The sequence below is a fragment of the Anarrhichthys ocellatus genome, unplaced genomic scaffold (assembly GCF_004355925.1).
Source record: "Anarrhichthys ocellatus isolate YVR2014 unplaced genomic scaffold, GSC_Weel_1.0 scaffold26, whole genome shotgun sequence".
Lineage (NCBI taxonomy): Eukaryota > Metazoa > Chordata > Actinopteri > Perciformes > Anarhichadidae > Anarrhichthys > Anarrhichthys ocellatus.
This window is the reverse complement of record NW_022280056.1, coordinates 3,061,529-3,074,179: the sequence shown is the minus strand read 5'-3', so window position 1 is coordinate 3,074,179 and position 12,651 is coordinate 3,061,529. Positions and strand designations below refer to the sequence as shown.

The 12,651-nt window shown below is 41.4% G+C and overlaps 2 protein-coding genes across 2 annotated transcripts; one reads left to right on the top strand and one right to left on the bottom strand.

Annotated features, from left to right (window-relative positions):
• Positions 1-4,996: 4,996 nt before the first annotated feature.
• On the bottom strand, positions 4,997-8,733 carry ndufab1b (NADH:ubiquinone oxidoreductase subunit AB1b). The gene is made up of 5 exons (XM_031862366.1): positions 8,535-8,733; positions 6,712-6,831; positions 6,523-6,610; positions 5,377-5,488; positions 4,997-5,269 (listed from the first exon to the last, which is right to left on the bottom strand). Exons 1-4 carry the CDS (start codon positions 8,703-8,705, stop codon positions 5,397-5,399), a joined length of 471 nt encoding a protein of 156 aa, XP_031718226.1. The 5' UTR covers positions 8,706-8,733; the 3' UTR covers positions 4,997-5,269; positions 5,377-5,396.
• A 432-nt stretch (positions 8,734-9,165) lies between these two features.
• On the top strand, positions 9,166-11,322 carry dctn5 (dynactin 5). Its single transcript, XM_031862274.1, has 6 exons — positions 9,166-9,328; positions 9,506-9,574; positions 9,674-9,792; positions 9,976-10,087; positions 10,296-10,398; positions 10,492-11,322. Exons 1-6 carry the CDS (start codon positions 9,281-9,283, stop codon positions 10,587-10,589), a joined length of 549 nt encoding a protein of 182 aa, XP_031718134.1. The 5' UTR covers positions 9,166-9,280; the 3' UTR covers positions 10,590-11,322.
• The last annotated feature ends 1,329 nt before the right edge of the window (positions 11,323-12,651 follow it).

Below are 12,651 nucleotides of genomic sequence, written 5' to 3'. Positions count from 1 at the left end.
GGGGGGGGTCGTAGTCATTATAAGTTCCTGACCTGATGAATGGTGTGTGTGTGTGTGTACAGCGTGAATGTAAATCCATACCAGTGATTGTTTAGTTACTATGATGCACAATTATCGGGGAGAAATAAAAGCTTCAGAGTGCCCGAACGAGAGGTCAGCATTAGCGAAGCCATGGACCTTAATTTCTTTTCTTCATCGCGTAATTATTCTCTGTGTGTGTGTGTGTGTGTGTGTGTGTGTGTGTGTGTGTGTGTGTGTGTTTCCCCTCCAATATAAGTTTTAATTTCAGAAGTACGTTGGCTTAAGTTGTATTTTTAAGTTTAGTTGTGAATATTTAACAACTTCAAAGCGATACTAGTGAAATCCTTGAGTATTAGCCAGACTTGACAGTGGTGTGTGTGCCAGTATTGAACTGCTCTGTACCAAATAATTCAATCATACACAAAATATTAGTTTACTTAATTCCAGATCTCTTTGCTGAAACTATATCTCTTTATTTGTCTTGTTTAACAAATGTTATCGAGTGGAACATCTGAACCATGCTTGTCATTTATTTTTGAGTTAAGTTAATCTGACGAGTTGAACTGAGGAGCCTTGGATTTTGCACTTGGGTGGATTTAGAGGACGGACGGTCGGAAAGACTGACTGCTTAGCTCGTGTAGTTTGGATGTTCAGGTCCGTCTGAGGGAGGTGGTGCGTCTGAGAGTATAGTGACAGGGTCGTGTGTGCGCGCGTGTGCGCGCTGCGACTAGAGAAGATGGTGCTTTGTTGTCCCCAGTGAGAGAAGGTTTACCTCTCTGTTCACTGGGCCGGCCGGTTCAGAGCAGCGACCTTCTCGCCACGCCGCCTGAACCGAGCCAGAATGTAGCTTAAAAAAAAACGGTTAAAAAAAACAAAAGTATAAAAATGGCGGCCGGAGCCTCGATCTGCCTTCTCTGGCAGCTGATCAGCCTCAAACTCGGAAATATATAAAATACAGCGACCGCCGCTCATCGTTGTATGTATTCCAATCAGTATTGGACAACTGGTCTGACCACGAGCGAGCTAGACTGAAAAGAGGCGGGGCTTCTCGTTGGCCTTGTCGTGACTCAGGCACAGGGATGTGACTTGTGATTGGCTGGTTCTTCTTCTGGCTTTTCAGGGACTCGGGTTACGCTTGCCTCTCTGCTGACTCATCCAGGATCAGCTCTCCCTCTCCAACTCCTAAGCTTAACTACAGGAGAGGAGAACGCAAAAACTGACATGAAGTCCGGCTGCAAGTGAGCTCTGGATAGTGTGTATTCCCCTTCCGCTCTTTAATTATTGTACACTTCGTTCATTCTGATTTTTGCCAATGCTTCTCTCCCAGCGCTGATCTGGGAGCAGTTTTTGCCCCTCAGTATCCTTACATTCACAAATTAGTGGGACAAAAAACTGACCCCCGATCGGCAGCTCGGGAGGCAGCGTTGCTCCGCTGTAAGAGAAGGGACACGTCTGTAAAACGCTCTCATTTGTGTTGATGTTACTGTTTGGTTCCCAGCTTAATCTCGCTCTACTGTTGGTGTGTGTGTGTGAGAGTGCGTGTGTGAAGATGCAAAAACCCAGTCTCGTACAGAAACAGTGTGTGAATGCTTGAACACATTATCATGCCAAATTGAGGAGGGAGGGCGAGAGGGAAGGAAAGGGATGGGGGGCGGGGTGTTGTTAGTGTGTGTGTGTGTGTGTGTGTGTGTGTGTGTGTGTGTGTGTGTGTGTGTGTGTGTGTGTGTGGGGGTGTGTGTATTTAAAAAGCTGGACAATGTTAAATGCTTGAATAAAAAATGTCATTTGCAAAAAGATGATGTGAGGAAAAACTTTTCAGTAAGTGAAAACCACCACGAGCAACGTACAATCCCCAGAGCTGCCAAGCAGCTAGCCGACAGGGCCAGAAGAGGGGAGGGAGGGAAGGAAGGAAGGAAAGAAAGAAAGGAGGAGAGGAGGGAAGCTGGCTGGTGATACTCTACTACTTTTAAATGTAAAATAATGTGATGCTGTTTTTTCTCTTGACTTAACTATCCTGTGAGCAGATGCTATAATATTATATCATAACACACCCAACGGCTCCTTACTGTCGATCAAAAGCGCTATAAGGCTACTTTATCTACTTTATCTGACACAAAAACCACAAAAGAAGAAAAAAAACAAACTGTGAGAATCTGCTATCTTTTTGTCATTTTACATTTTAAATGAATACACAACAAACAAAACCCTGAAAAGCTTTAGTCTAACCAGCACAAAGATGTGGGTGGGTGGGTGGGTGGGGTGTTATCAGGGTGGGGGGAGGGGTACAGTACAGAGGGGGGGGGTGGGGGGGTGTCGCTCAGAGAGACTATGCAGTGGAGTGTTTGAACCCAGGCTTCCATGTCCACCTTGGGTTTTTTTTTTGCTTTCTTTAAAAATAAAAAACGAGAAAAAAATAGTGTCCCAAAAATGTTTTAAAAACAGCGTTTCGATGGGATTCCCAATAATATTCCTCAAACATGTCGTGCCATCGTTGAATCGTACTACTACTAATAATAACTGAGAAAAAAAAAACAACCTTTATTACCTACCAACCGTCGGGCCAGTTGTAGCAGGAGAGGACAGGTTAAGATTTGCAAAAGTCCATTTCTTTATTTTCACAGCTTGTCTCCTCGACAGGCCGAGGGGAGTGAGGCCGGTGAAAACTGCAAATTTTACACAACTACAATGTTTTTTATAGAGATTCTATCAATCCACAGTGTGTAGTTGGATCACCTGTAAACCTATTATGCACATTGCTTTGGGAGACTGTTGAAGCTATATATAATATATAGATATATATGAGAATATAAACGTACAGTGTCTATAATCAACGAGAGGGACGTCTTCCTCTCTTACAAACAAAAACAGGAAGTACCTTTTTATTTTCAAACGTCTTCCTCGGGTCATCAAAGGATTTTATCGTAAACTTTCTGGGGAAACTGCACTTTTTGAAGGACAATCTTTATTTGTATGGGTATAAAAATTGACAAAAACGAAGTCGCCTGATATTACAAGGTATAGAAAACCAACTCCAGTGTGCTCTAATAATGAATGTCTCCTCTGATGCTGTCTTTGTTTGGTTTCATTTAATCCGTTTTATTCTCCTTCCTTTGTTGCTTGGTTTGTTCTGTATTATTTTCTCTCTCCTATGTTTCTGGATTTTAGTGCTCTTAAGAGAATCTGTACTAAGGTGTAGAGTAGTAAGTAGTAGGTCTTCTGTTGGCTGTACTCGTATACTGATTACTGTTTGTAACCCTCTGGCTCCTGCAGCCGTCATACAAAGCTGTAAAACTTGGGTACAACCCTCAATAAAAGACTAACGATGACTCGGCTGCTTCACCTGGACTCGTTATTTCTCCGAGTCCGCTTCCTGGTATTTGAGACGACGTGAAATCTCCAACCAATGAAATCCTTCATAACTATTTAATTAAAAACATTTAAATGCTTCTGTGCAATTTCCTTGCATTTTTTTTTGGGTGACCTAATGATTTATGTTTAAAGCAAGTTAGATATTTTAAGTAAAAGGAAGAAATATTTATTTGACCTTTTTATGATTTTGTTTTTTTTTTGTTTTTTTTAATATGACTTGTTTGTTACTTTGTTTTCGAAGTACTATACCATGACTTTTTTCGACATTTTCCGACACGTTTTATCAGTATGGTCGGCATACTATGCTATGACTTTTATAATTTTTTCCGACATACTATACTACATACATATTTCTACATACAATGACTTGACTTTTTCAACATACTATATTATGAATTTTTTTAACTGATGGCAACGTCTCACCTGCCAATCTGGACAAATCGTTCACACACATTCATACAACGAAGGGACAGCACTCGGGTTGAAATGGGGGTAAAGTGTCTTGCCCAAGGACACGTATACATGGACTGGAGGAGCTGGGGATTGAACCTACAAACTTCCAATTCAAAGATGACCTGCTTTCTCCACAGCCACCCCAATAAATAATTGAACCCTTTGAGTGTTTCTTATTTCTTATAGCAATACTGTGTACAAACTGCGAAGAAATATTACTGACGATCTTCATTACTAGTATATTATGTCTTTCAAATGTCATAAGTCATTTTAAAATATATTTTAATCACAAAAAGGTCATGTATCATAAAACATGTCAGTTACAGTATAATTTTATTAAAAGTGAAAGTATGTAATAAAAAGTCAGTGTAGTTAGAATGTTGTAAAAAAATTAATTTTATAGTATTTCATAAAGTCAGACTTGTAAAAAAATAAAATAGTATGTGGAATAAAAATCAGAATTATCACAAGGTATATGGAAAGCCAAGCATTGTATTGAGGTAAACTCATCTTTAAGTAAAATGTCAAAAGTCCTAGTATGTAGTTTGTTGAAAGTCATAGTATCGCGTGTCGTAAAAAGTCATAGCATGCTGAAAAATCATAACTCTGTATAGCTTGTCGCAATAAGTAAATATGAAACCTGAAGGGATAAGCTTCCATGTTTATCCTGTTTAAATAATGATAGTGCAGCTAACCCTGTTAAAATAGTATTACAGCTTGTCATTAGTTTTTTTGTCCCGATAGAATACATAATCTCCAGGAACCCTCGGTGCAGTGGCTACTGTGGTTTGATTTTTTTAAACTGCCAATTTGACACTTTCTCTACAGAACACTAAGTTTCATGATAAAACGGATATCAAAAAGTGTTTATGGTAAATGAAATGCATTATTAAACCATTGTGGCTCTTATTTTGTGTTAGTGCTCAGTTTTACTACATATCCCAGAAGTCTCATTAGCACAGCCAACAACATGACACATCTTGAAAGCACTAAATGCTCTTTTCAGACCTTCAGACTGAAACTTTGTTTTAACTCTTCTACATGTCTCATGTCAAACAGTATTTCTAAACTTGGCATTTTGATATTAATCGTAACTCGACATGTTTGTGCTTCTCCTGTAATACGTGAATAAACATCACAGCAGATACAGAACTATACAGCATGTGTATTTATTGATCTATTTGTGAGAAATTATACATCGGAAACACATTGTGGAGCTGGAAAGAAAAAAAGAAAAGTGAAACCTGTGTTATAGCCATTTTTGATATTTTGTTTATCTCCGAGCTCCGAAATAACATGTTCATTTAAATACAGTCAAACACGAGACACGGTAGCTTGACGTCAACGATGCCACAGTGGACAGAAGCGCCGACGGGGAGGAAGTGGGAAATGTACTTCCTGTGATGTCACGCTGGGGTCAACCTCTCTGTAAGAAACACACAATACTGATGAGTGAGCATACAGCAGCATGCACATGTGTGTGTGTGTGAGATGGTGAAGAGGCAGAAAACAGGGCTGATAAGAGAGACTTGCCTCTGCAGTGAACCAACACATTATTCATAAACGTCCTTCTTGTCTGCAATGTACTGTACAATCTCCTCAGGACTCATCAACTTCTCTGCCTCTGCGTCAGGGATCTCAAAGCCTGCAGGAGGAACACGGAACAGGAAAGGGTTTTCTGTTAAGAGATGCACTTGAACACAACACAGAGATCAGCCAGCTGGCTGCTGACACGCACACATGTTCTGTGACTGCACTAAGAGGTCTGTGTTACATTTACATTACAGTCATTTAGCAGACGCTTTTATCCAAAGCGACTTACAATTCAGAGTCTATCACATTTCTACACCGTAGGCACAGCTACGGGAGCAATTTTGGGGTTAAGTGTCTTGCACAAGGACACATCAACATGCGACTAGCAGAGCCGGAGCCGGGGATCGAACCACCGACCCTCTGATTGAAAGACGGCCCTGCCACGATTGTGGCCACTTAGCCACAATCGTCCCTCCCTGTGTGATGTTGTAAACAGTAGAAACACAGACAAACCGACCAGTTCAATGCCACCGGAAATATGATAAAGTCTCCTCGTGTACCTTTTTCTGTTCAATGAAAACCAGACATCTCTTAATTATTTTCATAATTAAATAATCTGTTCAGACTTTTTTCTATGAATTGATTATCCTCAAATGTCAATAAAATGTTGAAAGATAAAAATCACATTTTCAACCCTTTGTTGACATCATTAGATGAGTCTAACTAACAGTCCCAAATCTAAAAATATATTCAGTTTGCAATTAAAATATTACTATTTTTCTCACATTTGAGAAGATGCAACTACAGAATCTTTCGCACTCTTTAAAAAAAAAAAAAAAAAGGCTTGAACTATTTATCATCGTCAGAATTTTTGCAGATTATTTTTGTCGATTAATTGATTAATTAACTTGTCATTGCAGAGCTGTTCTAATTCTTCTTAAGCAAAATAAACCACTTATCTGAAAAACGCATCGTCACAAAGCTGACCACAGTCCTGTGGTGTTTTTTGGGGAGAAACGTGGTTTTCACAGAACAGACTTGATGTCGTATTTTTTCTTTTTCAGTTTTAAGTGTAACTAGAAAACTGCACACACTGCAGGGGGAAGTGTGCAGACAGACCTGCAGCTACACGACATGCCGACTCACCAAACTCATCCTCCATGGCCATGATGATCTCCACCTGGTCCAAACTGTCCAGACCCAGGTCTTTCATGAAGTGGGAGCATGTGTCCAGCTGTGGAGCAGGAAGTAACACCAACATTACAACACCGTTCACAACCACTGACATTTCACAGTTGTCAGTTTGTCAGCCAGTTGGCGCTCTCTCTCTCGCACCTTCTCAGGGTTGATCTTGTCGTAGAGCTTCAGGACATACATGACGCGCTCTTTGATGGTTTCTAAGGTGAGGGGGGGCAGGTCACCATACTGTCGGCACAACACTCCCACTGAGGGGATCTGAGGAGGAAGAGGAGAGGAGTCAGGAGTAGGCATGACGAAGGTCATGGAAACGCACACAGAGAAATATAACAACGCTTGAATTAGCTTGAAGCCATTTATGCTGACTTTCCATCTCTTTTTTAACGAGTGGGATATTTACCGACGTATTAAATATTGAACAAAACATTAAAACATCTTAAGCATGTATTAACCTCAGACATCCAACAGAAACCCATTCAGAAAACGTATTGACTTGGAGACGAAGGAAGTGGAAGTGAGAAATGCTGACTCAACTCTGGGTTTTAGGACTCACTCCTTCTGCACTTTTCATTGATCAATGCACCTGCATGAATGGGACCAGGTTACACCGCAGTAACACTGCTTCCTGGGTTAAGCAGACAAACAACGGGACGTTTGTGTACAAGCAAAGCTGAATACATTACTCCAGTGCTTACATGACTTTATTAGCCCCTTATGCAAAGCAAAACCAACTTCAAACGTCTACTTAGTCTTTAAAGCATTTATCTGGTTTTACTCTCCAATACATTTCTCACCTTCTCAACGGTAGTCTAGTATTAATCCCTCAGACTATCCGTGTGGTGTTGTGGGTGCTTTATGTTACTTTGGTTGCCCCTCTATGACGCAAACTTCCTGAGATCAGTCTCAACTCTGACCACATTCAAACAAACTAAAAACTTCCATTTTCTAAAGCTTAATATCAGTTACTGTGTGTGTGTCTGTCTTTGGGGTGAATCTGGAGTGTATCACTCCCTTTAGGTGGGTGGGCATTTGTATTTTTAATTCTTCTCTTTATTGTTATGCCTCCATTTAAAAAGGGGCTAAAGGAGCATTTATATTGCCTCTCAATGGCTCTCAGGGTCTGACTGCAGTTGTAATGTAATGTGTGACAGGAACGCTCACATGGATCATTGGTTTACATTTGAAAATACTTGTTTTGTGTAGTAACTTTATTGACCTCAGTCAAATCAGCAGCTATGCAGTCGGTTTTAAGTACTATTTCACTCACTTTTAGTGAAATTCCTCGATAAATTTACCATTGTTTGACTCTGATGAAACGTGGGTTAAATTACTAATGACATACTGAGAAATTAACATAAGTAACTAACTCGATCTTAACTAAGCTGGCTAGCTAGCTTACTGCTAATGATGTAATGATGCTCTCACACATCCTACACAAGACAACTACTGACCAGTGTAGTAGCACATGTTATTAATTAAAGTATCCTGGAATAAACAATAACAATTAACAAAGCAGTAATTCAACTAGCTAAAAATCATACACAACAATTAAATTATAAGCACCACAGCAGCAACTATTGCTCCACCAGAATGATCTTTTAGTGTTATAAGTTGATTAGGTTTAAGTTTCCTCCACATGGCTCTAGACTGAAGGTGAGACAGGGACAACAACACAAGCGTTGGTCAGTGAACTCTCTAAGTTTGCTAGCTAGCTAGCTAGCCAGCTAGCCAACAAGCAAAACATGGCTATTGTGTAATCAAAAAAATGCAACGTTACAGGGTTGTGTGCACGTCGGGCAGGATATCACCCCAACAGACTTTAACTCACGGTTAAATAAACTACTCGCATGTTACCGTGAACTTTAACCGGGCTAGGTTAGCCTGACAGGTTTGAAAGGCGTCGGTAGGTCACAGCAGCGAACGCTAGGCCACGACTGTTCAATGTTACCGCAGACTCTTACCCGGGTAGGAACGAGCCACCGCGTCCTCCGGCTGTCGGCGGAGAAAGAGAGAGGTCGGTGGACGAATGCTGACGGAGCGACAGCGGCTCTGACCGCTAGGCTGCCGGTGGAAAGCCTCAGCGAGGGCCGGGCGAGCGTGCGGACGCACTGCTGCAGGACACGAGCCGCCATGACGGAGAAGAAGTGACTGGAAGAGCTCCCAGCGTGCAAAGCGAAGAAGAAACGGGTCAAGGGCTCCGCAGTACGCATGCGCGCAACTCAAGCCGGAGTCTTTTTATTTTATTTGCTCTGTCGTCAATGTTATTTAGTAAACAGACTATCAAAAAAATATTAAGATTGACTTTATAAAAGGTAAAATAGAAAATTGAAGAGGAAATAAGAGGATTCGGCCCAGAGGAGACCAATCGATAACCGAATCACATTACGGATTAGTTGTTGGTAATTAGGTAATTAATTTAGCAGAATAATTCAACACTTCATATACGCGTATAACTCTCATACGATACAACTAAAATATAAGAATTATACCAGTGGACTTTTTCCATTTGTTGGGCTTAAATTCCATCGACGATTCGGCACTCGGCTCATACTGTCTGAAATGACATTCATAGAATCGACCGAAGAAGAAGAAGAAGCTGAGAGAGAGCTGACAGCAGAGCAGAGAGCAAAACAGATAGAGGGTTATAAGTACTGGATTATCACAACTGTCTTCAATATTTTAGTATATCTTGTATTTATTGCCAGCCATGGAGTTGTCTGAAATACTTTACAACAAAGCAGAGTACATTGAAACGGTAATGTGTTTGATTTTAATCCCTTGTTAGCTAGCTAATCGCTTGCTATTTTGCTAACTGTAGCTAAACAGGGCGTTGGGCTTTGGATGACTGAAGTCATTGTGTTTGTGCTTAAAGTTAAACGACTGATGCACACTTTTATACAATTATTAACCCTCGCTGTCGTTGTTTTTTTAGGCTTCTGGCAACAAAGTGAGCAGACAGTCAGTGCTGTGTGGGAGTCAAAACATCGTACTCAATGGCAAGGTAAGGAAACATCTAACTGACAGTGAATTATGTTGTTATCAATGTACTCTGTTAGGCTGTGGGATAGCTTACATTGTATGTGTGTGTTCTCTCCTCCAGACTATTGTCATGAATGACTGCATCATCAGAGGAGACCTGGCTAACGTCAGGGTGGGCAGACACTGTGTGGTGAAGAGCCGGAGCGTCATTCGACCACCATTCAAAAAGTTCAGCAAAGGGTAAAGAATCCTTCTTTACTGGCAAAATGTAGCAGATTGATTTTCTTTCAGCTGGTGTACAACAGGGCACTGTCTTTGTGTAATAGATTTATTTTGTGTTCTCAATTTCTCGTTGCTTCATGCCGATTAAACAAACACCTGCACTTCACCTCTTTCGGCTCCACACCTCCATCTCTCCTCCAGGGTGGCGTTCTTCCCGCTGCACATCGGAGACCACGTCTTCATCGAGGAGGACTGTGTGGTCAACGCGGCACAGATAGGTTCCTACGTCCACATTGGCAAGAACTGTGTCATAGTGAGTGGAACGAAAGCGCGCACACACACAACCGAGCAGAAATATGAAACATGACAGAGACAAAGCCCCAGTGAGAGCGAGAGGACATAAACAGAAGCAGTGTCTCCTCTGGCCTGTGGGGAAACAGTCACATGGTGCAATAAGCAGAATGAAGACAACACTTAAAGCATTGGACTCAGTAGCAGATGTTTACTGGTGTTGTGTTCAGGGTCGTCGCTGTGTGCTGAAGGACTGCTGCAAGATCTTAGACAACACCGTGCTCCCTCCTGAGACCGTGGTGCCGCCTTTTACCGTCTTCTCTGGATGCCCAGGTCAGCTACAGCACCCAAACACGCACCTGACTCCTCCGCTTTCTGTTCATCCATCATGTCCTTTACCCGAGTTTGTCTCGCTCTCTCTCTCAGGTCTATTTTCGGGAGAGCTCCCAGAGTGCACGCAGGACCTCATGATTGATGTAACCAAGAGTTATTACCAGAAGTTCCTTCCTCTCAGCCAGATCTGAGTCCTGCCTCCAAACCGTCGGTAGGATCCACACCCTTTCCAGCCAGTCGGGGTCTCTCACCAGAAATGGACTCTGAGAGCTCACCTTCTGTCCTTCACCTCACAAAGGCCCCGACTTTCTCTGCCCCAAGGAGGACAAACATGTACTTTTAAGAACATTTCTATGATTTCACAGTAGTTTATAGCTGCAGGAGGCGATTGCAATGAGTCTTGAAAAGTCTTTACTAAACTGTACACAGCACGCTCATGTTTACCATCCAGAGGATCAAAGGTAATCACAATCTTTGCTCTCTGACAGCAGCTGTAGGTGAAGATGAGAAAGGGGAGGAGCTATGAAAGGAAGGAGTGTGTGCAGGTGTATGAACACAGCTTGTAATATACTGTATGACACCCGTGGACCAAAACAAAAGCAACAGCAGCTGTGATTGAGGATGTTGGCTGTACGTGTGAGTCATTCATGTCCACATTTCATTTGGGAAACAGAGCATCACACTTAAATCAGCGATTTGTGAAATGTATTGTTTGTCATTTTATTCCTAATGATGAACTTTTTTGCTTTCTCCTTCACTGGCTTATGAGATTTGTCATAAAACGTATTTAATACAGTGGATTTTTATTTTGTTATGTTTCTAATGATCAACTGACCCCTGTGTCATTTTTCTGTGTGCATACAATATCCAAAGCAAACATCTAAAACGGTGCAGCAATTAAATAAATACGAATGCTTAAACTTATGTGGACTCGGCTCTGTCTTGTGTTCAACAATACAAAACTGTAAAACTCTTCATCTTCTACTTTTTACCTCCACTTACTGTGCTAGTTATTACTCCATAATATCCGCTCCAGAGCATTTATCTTGCATCCTACTATGATAGATTTATTCATGTAAAGTAGCTTGAGGGGCAATGTTTGTAACGTGCACGTGCACACAATCGCCTAACATCTGTCTATGCTATTGTTCTTATCGTTAACTGGTGGTAATGTGCAAAGACATGTAACAATATGCCAGACATCACTTTAAAGCTGCCCTGTGCCGTGTTCTTGTAAATAAGTAATGTTTACATAAAAACAGGGTAACAAAGTGTGCAGCCTCATGTCATCGTAGACTCAGGACGAATAGAAGTTTTTCTAACGCGGTCCTCTGGCGCCACCCAGTGGCCTAAAGCAGCCAAATCAGGGCGGAGATGATCACTTCTAAAGTCACCACAACCTCGAACTAAGCTTCCTTCCTTTGCCTGAAAATGTTCGCTTTGTTTAATTCTCATCTGATAATTTAAGGAAATGTGACTTATCCAAAGCTAAAGAGCTGCAAGGAAACAGATATAAATCCCGGTTTATTAATAGAGGACCCTAAATATTTAAACATTAAGCAAATCAAATTTTGAAAAAAAAACAAATTCCCATTTTCCTTTCTAAATGAAACAGTCTGTCCAATTTCAACTGAATGGTTTTATTTATTTTACAATGTGAACCACATATATCATACCAACAATTAAATGTTAAGTATATAGATTAGCCATTTATTATTTTTTTAAACAAATAAGTATCAAGAAACTGTTGATAATAGTGTTGGCTCCAGAGACACGTGGCATGAGTCAGCCTGTTGAAACAATGTGGATGAAGGCCGGTGATTGGCTCCGGGGAAGAAAAGAGAGAACACTAAGTGCCCCCCCCCCCCCCAATTATAACCAACCATCGGGGGTCAACGCTGCAGGTCACAGTGGGATCAGAGAGACTGCTCGATCCTGCTCACAACTCTTCAGTGGATCCTTTGATAGTCTGAATTTTACTCTATTTTTCACATCTTCCCTTTAACTGACGAGTTGTCATGCAACAGAAACACTGGGAGGTTTTAGAACTACTAATTTGTAACAAGCGCCATTTGGTTTCAGTCAAGAGTGCTCCGGACGTTGAGTGTTGGACACACGACAGTGATTAAAGTGCCAAGCTGTCAGGATTCACTCCATTATATTCCTCCATGAGCACTCTGCAGAGTCCCAGAGTCTACAACGGTCCGATGGACTCTAAATGTCACCTTTTTTTTTGGGGGGGGGGGGGGGGGG

Bases quoted from the DNA above. Each gene is read 5' to 3' on its own strand.
- ndufab1b (XM_031862366.1), bottom strand. From the start codon at position 8,705: ATGGCGGCTCGTGTCCTGCAGCAGTGCGTCCGCACGCTCGCCCGGCCC. The intron at 6,832-8,534 runs GTAAGAGTCTGC...CTTCCTCCTCAG, and splicing joins GGTGGCTCGTTCCTACCCGG to ATCCCCTCAGTGGGAGTGTT. The intron at 6,611-6,711 runs GTGCGAGAGAGA...CCTGCTCCACAG, and splicing joins ACAAGATCAACCCTGAGAAG to CTGGACACATGCTCCCACTT.
- dctn5 (XM_031862274.1), top strand. From the start codon at position 9,281: ATGGAGTTGTCTGAAATACTTTACAACAAAGCAGAGTACATTGAAACG. The intron at 9,575-9,673 runs GTAAGGAAACAT...TCTCTCCTCCAG, and splicing joins ACATCGTACTCAATGGCAAG to ACTATTGTCATGAATGACTG. The intron at 10,399-10,491 runs GTCAGCTACAGC...TCTCTCTCTCAG, and splicing joins CGTCTTCTCTGGATGCCCAG to GTCTATTTTCGGGAGAGCTC.